General features: G+C 35.8%; 1 protein-coding gene across 4 annotated transcripts in view; it reads left to right on the top strand.

Moving 5' to 3' along the window:
- The window catches only part of KHDRBS2 (KH RNA binding domain containing, signal transduction associated 2), a 713,761-nt gene that overhangs the window by 91,037 nt on the left and 602,656 nt on the right, over positions 1–20,068 (top strand). For all 4 annotated transcript variants that reach the window (XR_003437134.1, XR_003437135.1, XM_027126844.1 and 1 more), the window contains exon 2: positions 5,477–5,604. Coding sequence is in view for 2 of the 4 variants with exons in the window: in XM_027126844.1 (XP_026982645.1) it covers positions 5,477–5,604 (128 nt within the window). In the remaining 2 variants the exon portion in view is untranslated. The remainder of the gene's footprint in view (positions 1–5,476; positions 5,605–20,068) is intronic.

Raw genomic sequence — 20,068 nt, 5'->3', positions numbered from 1 at the left:
AGCCATGGAATAAACATGACACAAATACCATACTGCTATACAAAAGGGGAATGTGTAATGCTCAGATCTGTGTTTTAAAAAGCTAGCCAGGATGTGAAAGATAAGTCATGCATGGTCTTCAAAGAAACTAGTTTAAAGTCTGCTGCCACAGGTGGAAGTGGATGGAAAGGGTCTGGAGTAGTGGAGAGCCCCTGAGTGGAGGCTGGGGTTGAGGGGCCCCAGTGGGACCAAGGGGCCTCGGTGACTGTTGCCTGCACAGTGAGGAGGGTTAGGCAGCAGCTCATGGGTAATGGCTAAGATCCGTGTTCTTCTTGTTCTCGGGTGACCAGAAAGAATAAGCTTTAGAGTTAAGTTGAATTCAGTTAGAGTTTCAAGTTTCTTGGAAATTTTAGGGTGGAAATGTCAAGTCAGAAGTTTTAGAACTCAGAAAGGTAGTTTGGGCTCAATGTCTGAAAAGGTGAAAGGTGGCCGATGCAGATGGTCGTCAATGCAGATGGTGATTTTTTGATGATGGCCATTCTGACCTGTGTGAGGTGATACTTCACTGTAGTTTTGATTTGCATTTCTCTAATAATTAGTGATGTTGAGCATATTTTCATGTGTTCGTCTTTTTTTAATTTCCTTTAAGTGTAAAGATTGTTTATTTGAGCTTTTTCTTGTTTTTTGAGGTAGGTCTGTATTGCAGTGAACTTTCCTCTTAGTACACCTTTTCTGTATTTCATAGATTTTTGGTATGTCACATTTTCATTTTCATTTGTCTCCGGGTACTTTTTAATTTCTCCTTTGATTTCTTCATTGACCCAGTAGTTGTACAGTATCATGTTGTTCAGTCTCCATATATTTGTGATTTTTCCAGTTTTCTTCTTTTAGTTGATTTGTACTTTCATAGCATTTTCATTGGAAAAGAAGTTTGATCTGATTTCAGTCCTCTAATTTATTGAGACTTGTTTTGAGTCCCAGCATATGGTCTGTCCTTGAGAAAGTTTCATGTGTCCTTGACAAGAGTGTGTATTCTGCTGTATTTGGATGGAATGTGCTGTACAAATCTATCAAATCCATGTGGTCTAATGTTTCATCTAAGGTCACTCTTTCCTTGTTGACTTTCTGTCTTAATGATCTATCCATTGATGTAAGTGGGGTGTTAAATTTCCTTACTATTATTGTATTGCTGTCAATTTCTTCCTTTATGTCTGTTAATAATTGTTTATATATTTTGGTGCTCCTTTTTAGGTATATATATATATATATTTATTATGTCTTCTTCATCTTACAAAACTAAAACTCTAGACAATTCATTAAGAAGTTATGGAGATCTGTTGCACAATAATGTGAATGTACTTATCACTACTGAGCTATACACTTAAAAATGACTAAAATGATAAATAATGTTATGTAGTTTTTACCATAATAAAGAGAATACCTTCTTACTGTACCATCTGACTTAAACCAATGAGTGAAGTTGTGCAAGGTGCATACAGGCATACCAACATTTAACTCTGTTGTAATCTCCACATAACCCTATGGTGTACTGTGGTGATAGCCACTAAAAATAAGTTAATGAATGCTAAAATAAATCCTTGAATCTATCTACCTATCTAAATATCTATCTATCTATATCTTAACACATAAACAGTGAAAGAAAAACAAAACTATTAAAATCTTTGTAGTTTAACACTTTTTAACAAAATTAAGCTTTCCTTTATGTATTGTTTTTCCAATAATATGGAAGCCATATTTAAATAGAGACTGTATAAAAAAATAACTATATAAAATGACTCAACATCTCTATAAAAAACTGATTAGTTATTGCTGGATGATAATCAGTGCCTTTCCATTTTTATGGATATCTATATTGTCTGAACATTCCACAATGAATATGCATTAATTATGAAGTAAAAAAAGAATTACTTTAAAAATTTAAAGTAATTTTTAAATTTACAAAAGGAAAAGTGTGTATGCCTTATTTTCCATGGTTTTAAAATCAGGCAAGTTTGGTATATACCACTTTGTGACTATACAGTCGAGAAGTGCAATGACTGATCTATTAGTCATATATTAATAGATACATCAGGGAAGATGAGATAATTCCCTGAAACTATCAAAAGGGCAAAATAAATATAAAATTCTTTTAAGGAAAACATAAAGATGGCCAAGAGGCACATGAAAAGATGCTCAACATCATTAATTATTAGAGAAATGCAAATCAGAACTACAATGGCTTCACACTGGTCAGAATGGCCATCATCAAAATATCCACAAACAATAAATACTGGAGAGGATGTGGAGAAAAGGGAACCCTCTTGCACTGTTGGTGGGAATGTAAATAGATATAGCCAATATGGAGAACAGTATGGAGGTTCCTTAAAAAACTAAAAATAGAACTACCATATGACCCAGCAATCCCACTACTGGGCATATACCCTGAGAAAACTATAATTCAAAAAGACACATGCACCCCAGTGTTCATTGAAGCACTATTTACAGTAGGACATGGAAGCAACTTAAAAGTCCATCGACAAATGAATGTATAAAGAAGATGTGGTACATATACACAATGGAAAATTACTCAGCCATTAAAAGGGAGAAAGTTGGATCATTTGTAGAGACGTGGATGGACTTAGAGACTGTCATACAGAGTGAAGTAAGTCAGACACAAAAAGACAAATATTGTATATTAATGCATATATGTGGAATCTAGAAAAATGGCACAGATGAAAGTGTTTGCAAAGCAGAAATAGAGACACAGACATAAAGAACAAACATATGGATTCCAAGGGGGGAAAGGGGGATGGGATGGCTTGGGGGATTGGGATTGACATATATACACTATGTATAAAATAGATAACTAATGAGAACGATGCTGTATAGCATTGAACTCTACTCGATGTTCTGTGGTGACCTAAATGGGAAGGAAATCCAAAAAGGAGGGGATATATGTATGCATATGGCTGATTCACTTTGCTATACAGCAGAAACTAACAAAATATTGTCAAGCAATATACCCCAATTAAAAGAAAAAAAAACGAAAAGAAATTTTTAAAGGAAAGTTTAGAAATTAACAGAAAAATCAGTGGAAATGGTATTTCATCCAGCCCCATTTCTTGATGGAAAACTTGTTGGAATTAATCATCAAGTGATCAAATTTCAAATGTCTAAAAATGCCTAAGTGGTAGCTTTGTAGAGAGCAAATAATGTCAGACAAATTTAATTTATATCTATGACAGAGTGACAAGGATAAACCAATAAGGATTGCATTGAATCTGTACATTGCCTTGGCTACTATAGTCATTTTGACAATATTGATTCTTCCAATCCAAGAACATGGTATATCTTTTCATCTGTTTCTGTCGTCTTTTATTTCTTTCATCAGCATCTTATAGTTTTTGGAGTACAGGTCTTTTGTCTCCTTAGGTAGGTTTATTCCTAGGTACATTTTGTTTTTGATTAGATGGTAAATGGAATTGTTTCTTGAATTTCTCTTTCTGATCTTTAATTGCTAGTGTATAGAAATGCAAAAGATTTGTGTGTATTAATTTTGTATCCTGCAACTTTACCAAATTAATTGATGAATTCTAGTAGTTTTCTGGCAGCATCTTTAGGATTTTCTATGTATAGTATCATGTCATCTGCAAACAGTGACAGTTTCATTTCATCTTTTCCAATTTGGATTCTTTTTATTTTTTTCTTCTATTATTTCCATGGCTAGAATTTCCAAGACTATGTTGAATAAAAGTGGCAAGAGTGGACATCCTTGTCTTGTTCCTGATCCTAGAAGAACTGCTTTCAGCTTTTCACCATTGAGTATGATGTTAGCTATAGGCTTGTCATATATGGCCTTTATTATGTTGAGGTATGTTCCCTCTGTAATTTTCTGGAGAGTTTTTATCATAAATGAGTGTTGAATTTTTTCCAAAGTCTTGTCTGCATCTGTTGAAATGATCATGTCGTTTTTATTCTTCAGTTTGTTGATGTGGTGTATCACACTGATTGATTTGTGGATACTGAAAAATTCTCACATCCCCAGGATAAATTGCACTTGATCATGGTGTATGATCCTTTTAATGTTTTGTTGGATTCAGATTGCTAATATTTTGTTGAGGAATGTTCACCAGTAATATTGGCCTATAATTTTTTTTTTGTGGTATTTTTGTCTGGTTTTGGTACCAAGGTGATGGAGCTTAGGAGTGTTCCTTCCTCTGCAGTTTTTTGGAATACTTTCAGAAGGATGGGTGTTAGCTCTTCTCTCAACATTTGATAGACTTTGCCTGTGAAGGCATCTGGTCCTGGACTTTTGTTAGTTGAGAGTTTTTTAATCATGAATTCAATTTCTGTTCATTTTTTCCTATTTCTTCCTGATTCAGTCTTGGGAGATTGTACCTTTCTAAGAATTTGTCCATTTCTTCCAGGTTGTCCATTTTATTAGCCTATAGTTGCTTGTAGCAGTCTCTTACGAACCTTTGTATTTCTGTGGCAAATAAATTAATTTTAAAAAGGAAGGAAGGATAAATAGTGTACGTTTGCTTAAAAGATATTCAGGACTTTCCTGGTGGTGCAGTGGTTAAGAATCTGCCTGCCAGTGCAGGGGACATGGGTTCGAGCCCTCATCTGGGAAGTTCCCACATGCTGCAGAGCAACTAAGCCCATGCACCAGACTACTGAGGCTGTGCTCTAGAGCCCACAAGCCACAACTACTGAGCCTGTATGCCACAACTACTGAAGCCCGCACACCTAGAGCCCATGGTCCGCAACAAGAGAAGCCCGTGCACCACAATGAAGAGTAGCCCCCATTTGCCACAATTAGAGAAACCCGTGCACAACAACGAAGACCCAATGCAGACAAAACTTAATAAATAAAAAAAAAAATTCACTTTGGGAAGATTCTCATAAGGATAAATTAGTATTTCCTCTTAAACATCTATGTAGGTAATTTCATGTTGATGAATATGAATGATATCATTTACAGATTTAATCCTTTATGTGACTTTTCTGTGACTCCCCTTTTTAATTGGATTTAAGTTTGTGAGAATATAAAATAGCATACTGTTTATCTCTACTACCCTATTTTAGATAATGGATGATTTCTATTTTCAGTTATTTTTCCTTAGGAACAATTCTGACTAAAAACAAAACATTTAACGTTAAAATATATTTGTTCTATTCATTGCTCCTAGGAAATTTATGTTTGCTTAGATATTTTAAATAATTAAAGGGAATATTCTTTCTCAAATTTTGTTTGAAGACGTTAAAAGTTAATTAAATGCATCCTTTGTTTCACAGAAGACAGTTGTATCTTCAGTCATTGCTTTTTGGTTTTAGTTGATATAGATCATTGTACAGACAGTATAGTAGCATAGCTTTCAGTCCCTTTATCAAGGTTCTTCAAAATCTTATTTAAGAAAGGGAGTGATAAGAACAGTCAGTGTATTTATGATGACTTCTTATTTCATTTAATGTTTTTCTTGTGAATTTTTTTCAGAAATTGAAAAATTTCAAGGTTCTGATGGAAAAAAGGAAGATGAAGAAAAGAAATATCTTGATGTCATCAGCAACAAAAACATAAAGCTCTCAGAAAGGGTATTGATTCCTGTCAAACAGTATCCAAAGGTACTGTAATATATGCTTTGTTCACATAGAATTAAGAAAAAATTGATAAAAATAAGACTTGATGGTTTATTCATTGTCTTTCATGAAATAAATGTGTAAAGCTTCATTTTATTAATATACACAAATATATGATACTGACATAGAAGAAGGAAAACTCTTTGAAAGTACAATAATTTTCAACTGATGGCTGTATTTTTATTCTGTGAATATGGGAAGCATAACTAGATATTTTAATAAGTTATTTAATGTGTAAATCATTTGACAATTTGATTTTTCAAATATGCGCACTCAGTCATGTTTTGGTTCATGTTAAAATGCATATTCTTATTGCAAAAGGGAGTAGAATTACTGCTACTGTCAATATACAGCATTAGCCAAACAACAGAGAATTATTATATTTAGGAAGGTAATATAGTCTTTATTAGACCCTTGGATTGTAATCTCTAGTCTTCTATATTCAGAGTCCATTTATATAATGATTATGATAGTATTTTCTTGAAAATACTTTTTCACTAGACACTTTGTCATCATGTGATATTTTTATCAGCAGAATCATTATTATAAAATATAACATTTCAATAGCATGGTTTCATTACTTATATTCATAAATTCCAATGGTTGAAAGCAGTTTCTTTTTTTAATTTTTTTTAAGTAAATTACCTAAGCAAAAAAAAAAAGGAAACTCAAAGATTTAAGCTGGTAATTAACTTTCTGAAGAGTGTATCTGAAGCAAAGACCATATAATTGTCCTAATAATAAAGATTACAGAAATAAATGCTGTAGTTTACCAATTGTCTTCTAATATGATAAAGTTTAGTAAATACAATTAAGTAGAAGGTTGTGTTTGTAATTATTTCAAACAGAATAAGCTGTTACAGCACATCAAACCATAAAATTTAACTTTCAGATGAGGTTTTTTGGGCATACACGTTTTTGGTTTTTGTGTTTATTTTGAGCTAGACCTACACTATTGCAAGATGGGTACATTCAATAGATATATATTTATAATATAAATTTTATGAAATTTACTTTACACTTATGTTTTAAAATATTAAATTGGGCTGTCATAGAAATGTACATGAAAAGTTTTACTTAGTAATGAAATATGGTAGAAATATGATGGGGTATTGTGTCTTTTTTAAGGAACCTGGTTAATTAAACCTTTAGAGTCTAGATGGAGTACAGGGTCCTTCTTTAAATCATATATTTAAATATTACATAACTTGATACTTTTTCTCAGAATAATACTTGTCCATTCTTAGGATATGAGAAAGCTCGTGATAGACTCAGTATCTGCTTCTCAATAAAATGTAGCTCTATATCTCTGACCAAGTTGTGTTGACGTTTCAAGTCCTGATAGCTCTCCAAGTGATGGGTGTGAGTGATGTGATACTGAATATTACAGTAGTAGTTTACACTTGATTCATAATGATGACTACTGAAACAAGAATATTTTATGGTGTCAATTTTTGTGTGATATTTAATTTCATAATTTATAGGAAGGTTTTTAAACAACAAAACCACCTATTATTCATATTGAAATAAACCATGTCTCACTAGCAAATTATTGTACCCCCTTGAATTTTTAGAATCACAGAATGCTTAAGCTGAGACTAATCTTGGAAATCACAGAATATATAAAACTTCTATTTTACAGATGTGGTAACTAATTATGACTTGCTCATAAAAAATTCACAACTAATTGTGAACTGCTCAAAGAAATAATCTTTGCTCTAGATGGAATGCTTCACGAGGCTGCTGTTATTTTAAAATTCTTCATTTTTTGTGAACCATTACATTTTTAACTTGACTAAAAATGCTCAAATTTTACATGACTTTTTCATATAAAGTGTGGAAGAAAGTTAAAACCGATAGCTCCTAATGATTAATAGTTTTACGGAGTATTATCAAATAACAATTTATGCCTTATAAAATCTACCATTTTTATGAATATAATGCCAAACTTCTTTATTTATTATGGTGATGTGCATTTCATACATCTAATTATCACACATAGAGAACTCTTAGAGCCCTTTTACAGAAAAAGAATACTGAGAAACACAATCATCTATCAAGTTGACCTACATTTGTTTTTGCTTGTTTTTATACTATAACAATAAAATTAAAATCAACGTTTTGAAAACAATATTTACTTTCAAAAGTGGTGTTTCTCTCCTGCTGACTGAATATCTGTGGTGTTAATATTATAATCTCTAATCTTGAACCGTATTTGCTGTGCATTTGTGAGCTGTAACACGTGTAGTGCGGTATGATCCTGTGAACTGTTGAGCAGGACACAAGAGTATGGGTTCAAGGTTTACTCTTTTAAAATAAAAAGTGATGCACCCTTTAGGGGTCCATCAGGGAAAGGCCTGCCTCACACGTCTTCTCCCACAGCTGTCCCTGCCCTTGATGCCTGCTGTGTGGACTGACAGTCCATGTGGTGTTGACATCATCTTCTCCAACAAAGAGTAATATAGAATTATGGGAATTCTTGAGGAAATGACCTCATCCCGATTTTACTACTTGACCTTTTACAGACAGATTTTGTTTCAATTAGTCTCTAATTCAAGTTAGTTTGCTGACTTAATTAATTCAAGGAACTGAGAGAAATTTAAGATTTAAATTATAGAAAATATAAGAATACTTTTCACACACATTAAGAATGATTTATCTAGTGTTTTGTAGTTAATCACTTAATTTGGAGGAAAAAGCCATATTAAATTATTTTAATGGACAGTTTTTCTTGTTTGTTTTAATTTTTTTTTGTTTGTAACAAGATTAGTAAATAAATAGACTTTGTATATCTATTGTTTACATTTGCAAATGTTTTAGAATCAGAGCGATTATGTCTTGATGGTCAAATCTCTAAGGAGGCAACGTGGTCAGTATGTTCCTCTATAATCCTGAGATTATTGTGGAAAACGCACCACCTTTAACATTAGCTCTTTCTCCCTGAATCCACACACACGGCACTTTATAGTCCAATACACATTTACTTTTTTCAAATTTGGATACTTCCAACTCTTATGCATATTATAATCAGAATCAGTTTACAGTCTCTATCAGGCAAGTGGTGTTTAGAACTCACTGTTTTTGTCTGTAAACTTTGCACATGTGAATTTGGTCATGGCTTCTTATATTGAGTTGTTTGTAGTGTTGGAAGTATGTGTATTGAGTTTAGTTGCTTTTGAAAGTGTATTAGGGCATTATGATTTAGTGTTGATGTGCTAGGAGATTACATATACAGAAAAAGAAGAGAACTGTAGCTTGGGGCATAAATTTGATATTAATGAAGACAGTCTTCATCCTTGCAAGAAGCAGAAAAAAGTGCCTTACAGGACATAAGAAACTAAGATACACATAATGTTGGCTGCTGTGTTCTGTTTTGTTCTGCAAGAAGGATGACTATCACAAGCAGGCATCCATGCAGAAGGATGCCCGTCACAAGCATGGGCACAGTGAGGAGGGTCAGAGGATGGGGCAGTACTGCCTCCACCTGCTGGAGACCTGCCTGTTGCTATTGTACCTATTTGTCCATCTGGGCAATTCAACCTCTCAGTGTCTTTTAAAAATACCTTTTTGATGTTGCCTTTAGAATCCTCTAAAATACTTCAGACATCTTCTTCAATTAAATTTGCCCCAAGGCCCACATTTTATTTCTCGACCCAAATTACTGCCAACTTTTAAAGCAATAAATTGCCAGGAGCATAAATCGGCCCCCAAAATTTAGCCCCTTTTAAGATCAAATGCAGCCATGTCCCCCTGTGCTGCTTTTGAAATCAATTCCTTATGTAGATTAATGCAGAAAATTAAAGTTCCAAAATATGTTCAAAAACACCACACTTGCTCTATATTTTGTCTTTGCCTGCTCAGTCCCAGAGAGAGGGGCTGCCTTCTGTGCCTGGTTGGAAGCACTCTCCGCAGCCTGGCATGTCCTCTCACAAATCTTGTTTCCTTCTCTGTACTTTGAAAGATGAAAACCAAAACCTGTTATTTTTTCTAACTTTTTAAGTAATTATCAGAACATTTAAGAATGGTTAATAGGATGATGAGTTAAGGTGGCAGAGGAGTAGGAGGACGTGGAGTTCATCTCTCTCCACAGATGCATCAGGAATACAACTATAGATGCAACAGTTCTCACAGGACACTGGCTGAATGCTAGCAGAAGACCTTGAACAACAGAAAGGACTATAAAGATCCTTGCATAACTGGGTATGACAAAAAATAAAAAAGGTAGAGGATGAGGAGAGGAAGTGGGACAGGGCCTGCACCCGCAGTTGGGGAGCTGAAGCAGAGGAGAGATTCCTGGATTCGGGGAAACCCTTCTCTGACAGGGAAATCAATTGGGACAGAAGGGAAGCATTTGAGGCTGTTGGAAGAGGGTGAAGTGGCTGATCTGTGACAGATGCAGCAGACTCAGAACTACACAGACAGTCTGTACTGTGGCCCTACGTGCCCCGGACTGGGACGTGTGTTCACAGGTGTGCAAGGGAGCTGGGAGCTGGAGCATGGGGATTGGAGAAGAGGCCTGGGGCAAGAACTGGTGTTGGCTGTGGGAAGACAGACTGAGGGGACAGGAGGGAAGAAATCCACAGCAGGGAATGCCTACAGAGGAAGACCGGACTGCCATGGAAGCAGGCACTACTGCTGAGTCACACTCAGGGGGAGGAGCCACTATTGTAGCCTCTCTGTCCCCTCATGCTGGCACCCATCAACGGACAATAAAAGAAGCCCTCTCAGGGCCAGCCCTCACATGCCAGCTTCCGGGCACCAAAAATAGGCCAGCCAGGGCCAGCCCTCATGCACCTTACGCCAGGTGCCAGAAAAGGCCCTCACTAGGGCCATATCTCTTGCACCCATGATCGCTGGCTTCCCTGCACATTTGGCACCACCAGGGCTCCTGCCATCCAAGCAGTCATACCACCTCTGTGCCTGGTCCTCACTGGGGCAGAGCCATGAGCTCCAAGGCATCCTCAAGACCAGACTCCTGTGGTTGGACCACATGCAGAGTTGGGGATAAAACCAAAGCTGAACCCCAGGGATGGGGCGACTAAGAAAGAGGATTGAAAATCTTTCCGTGAGCTGTACAAGCTGCAGATTAAATCCACATGATCAGCTAGACCCTATGTCTATCCAATATCTGAGTAGACAATGAGTGTTCCCACAAATGAAAACAGTCTATCTCTGGCAGCTGTGGAGTTTGGGGACAAGAACACACAGGAATTGGGCCACATCAGAGTCTGCGTGGTCCCCACAGGGCCCACAGCAGGTCCAGGGACCAGCCCAGAGGCAGAGGAGGACCTCCTGGGGAGGCAGAGGTGAGCTGTGGCTCATGGCGTGTGCAAGGACACTTAACAGCTGAGACCCCACGGAAACATAATTATTACTATTACTTTTATTATATTTTGATTCATTCTCTTGTTGGTTCTAGCTTTTTTTTTTTTAGTTTATTTTGGGGGGGGAATCTTCATGTTTTATAACGTTTAAAAAATTTTTTTATATATTTCTGTTTTCACTTTTCTTTTATGTTGTTCTGTGTTCTTTTCTCTCATTTTATTCTTTTTCTTTCATATATTTTGTATTTTAAAAAAAATTCCCATTTCTACTTTCCTTTTCTGTTGTTTTGTTTTTTCCCTTTTTTTAAAATTATTTTTATCGGTTTGTTCTGTTTCTTTGCTTTATTCTTCAGTTGGCATACTTCTTTGGTTTTGTTTTTAGGTTTTGTGTTTTTGTTAGTTTTGATTCTAATTCTTTGATTTTGTTTTTAGGTTCTTCAGTTTCTCTGGTTGTTCTCTTGTTTTTTTGTTTCTGTTTTGTTTTTTTTCTGTTTTTGTTTTTGTTTGGTTCTGTTTTTCTTTCTTTTGCATGTGTGTGTGTTTCCTTGTTTCTGTTTTTGGTTGTTTGATTCTGTTTTTACCATTTGTCTGGGACCTTGTTTGTCTTTTTTTTTTTCCTTTCTTTTACTTTAATATATTTTTTATCTTATTTTTTTACATTTCTATTTCTATGTTGCTTTTCTGTTGTTCTGTCTTCTTTCCCCATTTTCTTTTTTTTTAATCATTTTTGTCACTTTGTTTCTTTGCTTCATTCTTCAATTGGCACTCTGCTTTGGTTTGGTTTTTTTGGTTTTGTGTTTTTGTTACTTTTCTTTTTAATGGTTTGATTTCATTCCTGGGTTTGGTTGTTTGTCTGGTTGTTCTCTTGCTTTTTGCTTTATTTGGCTCTGTTTCTTTTGTGTGTGTGTGTGTGTGTTTCCTTGTTTCTGTTTCCGTTTTTTTTATTTTAATTTTTACCATTTGTCTGGGGTTTTGTTAGTGTTTTAAAAAAAATTTTTTTAATCACCTTTATTGTCAGGATGAGTGACTTGCAGGGTCTTGGTTCCCTGACTGGAAGTTGGGCCTGAAGCTCCAGGATGGAAGCACTGAGTCCAGGACGCTGGACCATGAGAGAATTCCCTGCCCTAGGGAAGATTAATCACCGAGTGCTTTCACGGAGGCCTCTATCTGAATCCAAGATCCAGCTCCACCCAACTGCCTGCAGCTCCCAGGGCTGAGCGCCTCACACCAAACAACAAATAAGACAGGAAGACAAAACCATGCATCAGCATACAGACGACCTAAAGTCATACTAAGCTCACAGACACCCCAAAACATACCACCTGACACAGCCCTGCTCATCAGAGAGAAAAGACAGCTCCATCCACTAGAATGCAGGCACCAGTCCCTCCCATCAGGAAGCCTAAGCAAGCCACTGGACCAACCTCACCACTGGGGGCAGAGAACAGAAGCAAGAGGAACTACGACCCTGCAGCTGAGGGATAGTATACCTCAAATACTGTAAATTAGACAACATGAGAAGACAGGGAAATATCTTGCAGGCAAAGGAGCAAGATAAAAACCCACAAAACCAGGGCTTCCCTGGTGGCGCAGTGGTTGAGAGTCCGCCGGCAGATGCAGGGGACACAGGTTCGTGCCCTGGTCCGGGAAGATCCCACATGCTGCGGAGGAGCTAGGCCCATGAGCCATGGCCGCTGAGCCTGTGCGTGCGTCCGGAGCCTGTGCTCCGCAACGGGAGAGGCCACATCAGTGAGAGGCCCACGTACCGCAAAAAAAAAACAAAAAACCACAAAACCAAATAAATAAAAAATGAAGAGGAAATAGGCAAACTACCTGAAACTACTAAAGAGAGTAAATATGAACCAAAATCTTGGAAATAGAATAGAGAAAATACAAGAAACATTTAACAAGAACCGAGAAGAACTAAAGAGCAAACAAACAGTAGTGACCAACACAGTAACTGAAATTAAAAATAATCTAGAAGGAATCAATAGCAGAATAACTTAGGTAGAAGAACGGATACGTGAGCTGGAAGTTAGAATGGTGGAAATAAATGCTGCAGAGCAGAATAAAGAAAAAATAATGAAAAGAATTGAGGACAGTCTCAGAGACTTCTGGGACAATATTAAGCACACCAACCTTTGAATTATAGGTGTCCCAGAAGAATAATTTAAAAAGAAAGGGTCTGAGAAAATATTTCAAGAGATTATAGTTGAAAACTTCCCCAAAATGGGAAAGGAAATAAAGTCAAGTCCAGGAAGTGTAAAGAGTCCCATACAGGATAAACCCAAGGAGAAACATGCCAAGATACATACTAATCAAACTAACAAAAATTAAACAAAATGAAAAAATACTGAAAGCAGGAAGGGAAAAGCAACAAATAATATACAAGGGAATCCCCATAAGGATAACAGCTGATCTTTCAGCAGAAACTCTTCAAGCCAGCGGAGAGTGGCAGGATATATTTAAAGTGATGAAAGGGAAAAACTTATAACCAAGATTCCTCTACCCAGCAAGGATCTCATTCAGATTTGATAGAGAAATCAAAAGCTTTACAGACAAGCAAAAGCTAAGAGAATTCAGCACCACCAAACCAGCTTTACAACAAATGCTAAAGGAACTTCTCTAGGCAGGAAACACAAGATAAGGAAAAGATCTACAAAAACAAACCCCCCAAAATTAAGAAAATAAAAGGAACATACATATAAATAACTACCTTAAATGTAAATGGATTAAATGCTCCAACCAAAAGTCACAGATTGGCTGAATGGATACAAAAACAAGACCCGTATTTGTGCAGTCTACAAGAGATCAACTTCAGACCTAGGGACACATACAAGCTGAAAGTGAGGGGATGGAAAAAGATACTCCATGAAAATGGAAAACAAAAGAAAGCTGGAGCAGCAATTCTCATATCAGACAAAAGAGACTTTGAAATAAAGACTGTTACAAGAGACAAAGAAGGATACTACATAATGATCAAGTGATCAATCCAAGAAGAAGATATAATGATTGTAAATATTTATGCACCCAACATAGAAGCACCTCAATACATAAGTTGAATGTTAACAGCCATAAAAGGGGAAATCAACAGTAATACAATAATAGTAGGGGACTTTAACATCCCATTTACACCAATGGACAGATCATCAAAAATGAAAACAAATAAGGAAACACAAGCTTTAAATGACACATTAGAAAAAATGAACTTGATTGATATGTACAGAACATTGCATCCAAAAACAAGAGTACACTTTCTTCTCAAATGCACGTGGAACATTCTCCAGGATAGATCAATTCTTGGGTCACAAATCAAGCCTTGGTAAGTTTAAGAAAATTGAAATCGTATAATGCATCTTTTCTGACCACAACACTATGAGACTAGATATCAGTTACAGGGAAAAAACTGTGAAAAATGCAAACACATGTAGGCTAAACAATATGATACTAAATAACCAAAAGATCATTGAAGAAATCAAAGAGGAAATCAAAAAATACCTAGAAACAAATGACAATGAAAACATGACTACCCAAAACCTATGGGATGCAACAAAAGCCATTCTAATAGGGAAGTTTATAGCAATACAATCCTACCTCAAGAAACAAGAAAAATCTCAAATAAACAACCTAACCTTATACCTAAAGCAATTAGAGAAAGAAGAACAAAAAGAAAAAAACCCAAAATTAGCAGAAGGAAAGAAATCATAAAAATCAGATCAGAAATCAATGAACAAGAAATGTAGGAAACAATAGCAAAGATCAATAAAACTAAAAGCTGGTTCTTTGATAAGAAAACAAAATTGATAAGCCATGGCAGACTCATCACGAAAAAAAGGGAGAAGACTCAAATCAACAGAATGAGAAATGAAAAAGGAGAAGTAACAAATGGCACTGCAGGAATACAAAGGATCATGAAAAATGACTACAAGCAACTATATGCCAAAAAAATGGACAACCTGGAATATATGGAAAAATTCTTAGAAATGTACAACCTTCAAGGATTGAATCAGGAAGAAATAGAAACTATGAACAGATCAATCAAAAGCACTGAAATTGAAAATGTGATTACAAATCTTCCAACAAACAAAAGCCCAGAGCCAGATGGCTTCACAGGTGAATCATATCAAACATGTAGTGAAGAGCTAACACCTATCCTTCTCACACTCTTCCAAAATATAGCAAGGGAGGAACACTCCCAAACTCATTCTACGAGTTCACCATCACCCTGATCCCAAAACCAGACAAAGATGTCACAGAAAAAGAAAATTATAGACCAATATCACTGATGAAGAGAAATACAAAAATCCTCAACAAAATACTAACAAACAGAATCCAACAGCACATTAAATAGATCATATACCATGATCAAGTGGGGTTTATCCCAGGAATGCAAGAATTCTTCAATATATGCAAATCAATCACTGTGATACACCATATTAACAAATTGAAGAATAAAATCCATATGATCATCTCAATAGATGCAGAAAAAGCTTTCGACAAAATTCAACACCCATTTATGATAAAAACTCTCCAGAAAATGGGCATACAGGGAACCGACCTCAACATAATAAAAAACCATATATGACAAATCCACTGCCAACATCATTCTCAGTGGTGAAAAACTGAAAGCATTTCCTCTAAAATCAGGAACAAAACAAGGATGTCCACTCTCACCACTTTTATTCACGTAGATTTGGAAATCCTAGTTATGGCATTCAGAGAAGAAAAAGAAATAAAACAATCCAAATTGGAAAAGAAGCAGTAAAACTGTCACTGTTTGTAGATGACATGATACTATACTTAGAAAATCATAAAGTGGCCACCAGAAAACTACTAGAGGTAATCAATGAATTTGGTAAATTTGCAGGATACAAAATTAATACACAGAAATCTCTTGCATTCCTATACATTAGCAACAAAAAGTCAGAAACAGAAATTAAGGAAACACTCCCATTTACCATTGCAACAAAAAGAATAAAATACCTAGGAATAATCCTACCTAAGGAGGCAACAGATCTGTATGCAGAAAACTATAAGACACTGATGAAAGAAATTAAAGATGATACAAACAGATGGAGAGATATACCATGTTCTTGGATAGGAAGAATCAACATTGTGAAAATGACTATACTACCCAAAGCAATCTACAGATTCAGTGCAGTCCCTATCAAACTACCAATGGCATTTCTCACAGAACTAGAACAAAAAAACTCACAATTTGTAGGGAAACACAAAAGACCCCAAATAGCCAAAGCAATATTGAGAAAGAAAAATGGAGCTGGAGGAATCAGGCTCCCTGACTTCAGAATATACTACAAAGCTACAGTAATCAAGACAGTATGGTACTGACACAAAAACAGAAATATAGATCAATTGAAAAGGACAGAAAGCCCAGAGATAAACCCACATACATATGGTCACCTTATCTTTGATAAAGGAGGCAAGAATATACAATGGAGAAACGACAGCCTCTTCACTAAGTGGTGCTGGACAGCTACATGTAAAAGAATGAAATTAGAACATGTCCTAACACCATACACAAAAATAAATTCAAAATGGATTAAAGACCTAAATATAAGGTCAGACACCATAAAACTCTTAGAGGAAAACATAGACAGAACACTCTATGACATAAAGCACAGCAAGATCATTTTTGACCCACCTCCTAGAGTAATGGAAATAAAAACAAAAATAAACAAATGGGACCTAATGAAGCTTCAGATCTTTTGCATAGCAAGGGAACCATAAACAAGATGAAAAGAAAACCCTCAGAATGGGAGAAAATATTTGCAAACAAAGCAATTGACAAAGGATTAATCTCCAAAATATACAAGCAGTTCATGCAGCTCAATATCAAAAAACAACCAACCCAATCCAAAAATGGGCAGAAGACCTAAATAGACATTTCTCCAAAGAAGATATACAGATTGCCAACAAACACATGAAAAGATGCTCAACATCAGTAATAATTAGAGAAATGCAAATCAAAAGCACAATGAGATATCACCTCACACTGGTCAGAATGGCAATCATCAAAAAATCTACAAACAATAGATGCTGGAAAGGGTGGGGAGAAAAGGGGACCCTCCTGCACTCTTGGTAGATTATAAATTGATACAGCCACTATGGAGAACAATATTGAGTTTCCTTAAAAAACTAAAACTAGAACTACTATATGACCCAGCAATCCCACTACTGAGCATATACCCTGAGAAAACCATAGTTCAAAAGGAGTCATGTACCACAATGTTCATTGCAGCATTATTTACAATAGCCAGGACATGGAAGCAACCTGAGTGTCCATCGACAGATCAATGGATAAAGAGGAAGTGGCACATACATAAAATGGAATATTACTCAGCCATAAAAGGAAACAAAATTGAGTTATTTATAGTCAGGTGGATGGACCTAGAGTCTGTCATACAGAGTGAAGTAAGTCAGAAAGAGAAAAACAAATACCATATGCTAACATTATATGTGGAATCTAAAAAAAAATAAAAATGGTTCTGAAGAACCTAGGGACAGGACAGGAATAAAGATGCAGACTTAGAGAATGGATTTGAGGACACATGGAGGGGAAGGGGAAGCTGGGATGAAGTGAGAGAGTGGCATTGACATATATACACTACCAAATGTAAAATAGATAGCAAGTAGGAAGCAACCACATAGCACAGGGGGATCAGCTTGGTGCTTTATGACTATCTAGAGGTGTCAGATAGGGAGGGTGGGAGGGAGCTACAAGAGGGTGGGTATATGGGGTTATATGTATACGTATAGCTGATTCACTTTTTTATACAGCAGAAACTAACACAATATTGTAAAGCAATTATACTCCAATAAAGATGTTAAAAAAAACAAAGAATAGTTAATAGAGACACAAGGTTACTAACTGTGGAAACTATGACACTTCAAAGCCAGCATTACCACTTACAGTCTTGGAGACATCTCTCTATTTTTCTAAGCAATGTGTTTTCTAAAATCCACTCTGTAGCTTATATCTTAAGCTTGTTTTATCTTTACCAGAGACCACTTCATAGCATCGCTTGCTTTTTATTTTTCTAAAGGAAATGAAAAAGAGGATTTGATGGGCTTTGTGATTTCAGTTTCATTTATATCTGTTTCCTAATCTCTCACCTGTGAATTTAAATGTCAGTTGAGGGCTTCCCTGGTGGCGCAGTGGTTGGGAGTCCTCCAGCCGATGCGGGGGACACAGGTTAGTGCCCCGGTCCAGGAGGATCCCATGTGCCGTGGAGCAGCTGGGCCTGTGATCCATGGCCGCTGAGCCTGCGCTCTGCAACGGGAGAGGCCACAGCAGTGAGAGACCCACGTACCACCACAAAAAAAAAAAAAAAAGTCAATTGAGAAAATAATGACACTCCTAGAAGTGTCACATTTTTTTACGAGAAAGAAAATAATTCCAAAGTGCTTGTGCAATGCATTCTCTTTAATAGAGTGGCACCTGAAATTACCATGTTTTCCAGAAAAATTTGGAAATTTGCAGAGGTATTCTGTCTAGTACTTATCTTTTCCAATGACTTTTTTATTAATGCCCATCCCATGTATTTAAATATTATTTTTCCATTTGGCACTCAAACTTTTTTTTTGTCTCCAATAACCCATATATTCCTAATCCTGAATTGTATGTGTTTCTCTCCCCATCCTTTTTTAGGAGTTCAGCACACCCTCACGAAATGTGTGCTCACATTTCCCCAAATGATCTCACCTTCTTTTCTAGGTCTAGACCCCCTAGGGGATCTTCAGTCTGTTTTAACCTGCTGTTTCTATCCCACCAGTGTATTTCATACTCACCTTCAACTGAAAAACTGGGAACTACTTCAAATGGATCATTAAAATGCTAGTGCCTTTTTAAATGTGTCCAAACATGTATCCTTACTCAAGGGTCCTTTGAGAGCCAAAAGATCTTCTACCTCACATCCCTTCTTTAATCTCACCATTCTTTATTTGCTTGTTCGTTCATTTGTTTGTTTAATTCAGTGAGCCTTCAATAAGTTTCTCTACACCCATTAGAGCATAGATGGCCCTTCTGCCATTTATTTTGTTGTTGCAATAGAAATGGATTTTTATATAGATAGATCTTAAAGAGAGCAGAGGAGAAAGATCACTATTAAAATCGAGAGGCACAACATTATCAGTTGAATGGATTCCCATATTATTACTGACCCTGGAGGACATATTGACATATGGAACCAAATTAATTTGATATAAATTCAAGCACTGTAATATACCTTGAGAATAGCAGGAAAAAACTTCCTCTGGAAAGGATACAGGAAATAGAAGTTAATGCATCTCCTCCCCACCTCCAGAAAGGTCTAGAGAAGGGATTATTGTTACTTATAATACTAAGTTAAGACCTAACTACAACCACCTTTTTGAAAGGAATTTAGAATCATGTAGAAAAATTGTGAGTGACTTTTATTTATTTTTTCAAATTTAAGTAATTGTTAAAAGAATTTTGTGTAACACATTTAGATTTCTACCATTTTATAAGTAATTTTCTTAAAATACATGGATTTCACAAATATATCACAAAAATAAACACTACAATTCTATTATGAATATCAATGCAAAAACTTTAAAAATATTACCAAATGTTGTGTATCAGTATTCAGAGCACCATTATTCACAATTACCAAAATACAGAAACAACTCAGATGTCCTCAGCTGATGCACAGATAAACTAAATGTGGTATACACACACAGTGGAATATTATTCAGCTGTAAAGAACAATGAAATTTAGATGCATATTACAACATGGATGAATATTGAAAACATCATGTTAATAAGGAGAATAAGCCAGACACAAAAGGACAAATATTGTATGATTCCACTTATGAAAGGTACTTAGAACAGGCACATTCATAGGTACAAAAAGTGTAATCGAGGTTACCCGGGGCTGTGGAGAGAGATGAATGGAGAGTTATTGTTTAATAGATATAGAGTTTCTCTTTGGGATGATGAAAAAGTTCTGGAAATGGACGTGGTGATGGTTGCACATTGTGAATGTACTTAATGCCACTCAATTCCACATTTAAAAATAGTTAAAATGGTAAATTTTATGTTGTATATATATATATATATATATATATATATATATATATATATA

Source organism: Aethalodelphis obliquidens, unplaced genomic scaffold, assembly GCF_003676395.1.
Source record: "Aethalodelphis obliquidens isolate GAN/ISIS:26980383/991018 unplaced genomic scaffold, ASM367639v1 scaffold31, whole genome shotgun sequence".
In the NCBI taxonomy this organism is placed as follows: domain Eukaryota; kingdom Metazoa; phylum Chordata; class Mammalia; order Artiodactyla; family Delphinidae; genus Aethalodelphis; species Aethalodelphis obliquidens.
Note: the sequence above shows the minus strand (reverse complement) of the source record. Positions and strands in the feature narration are given on the sequence as shown.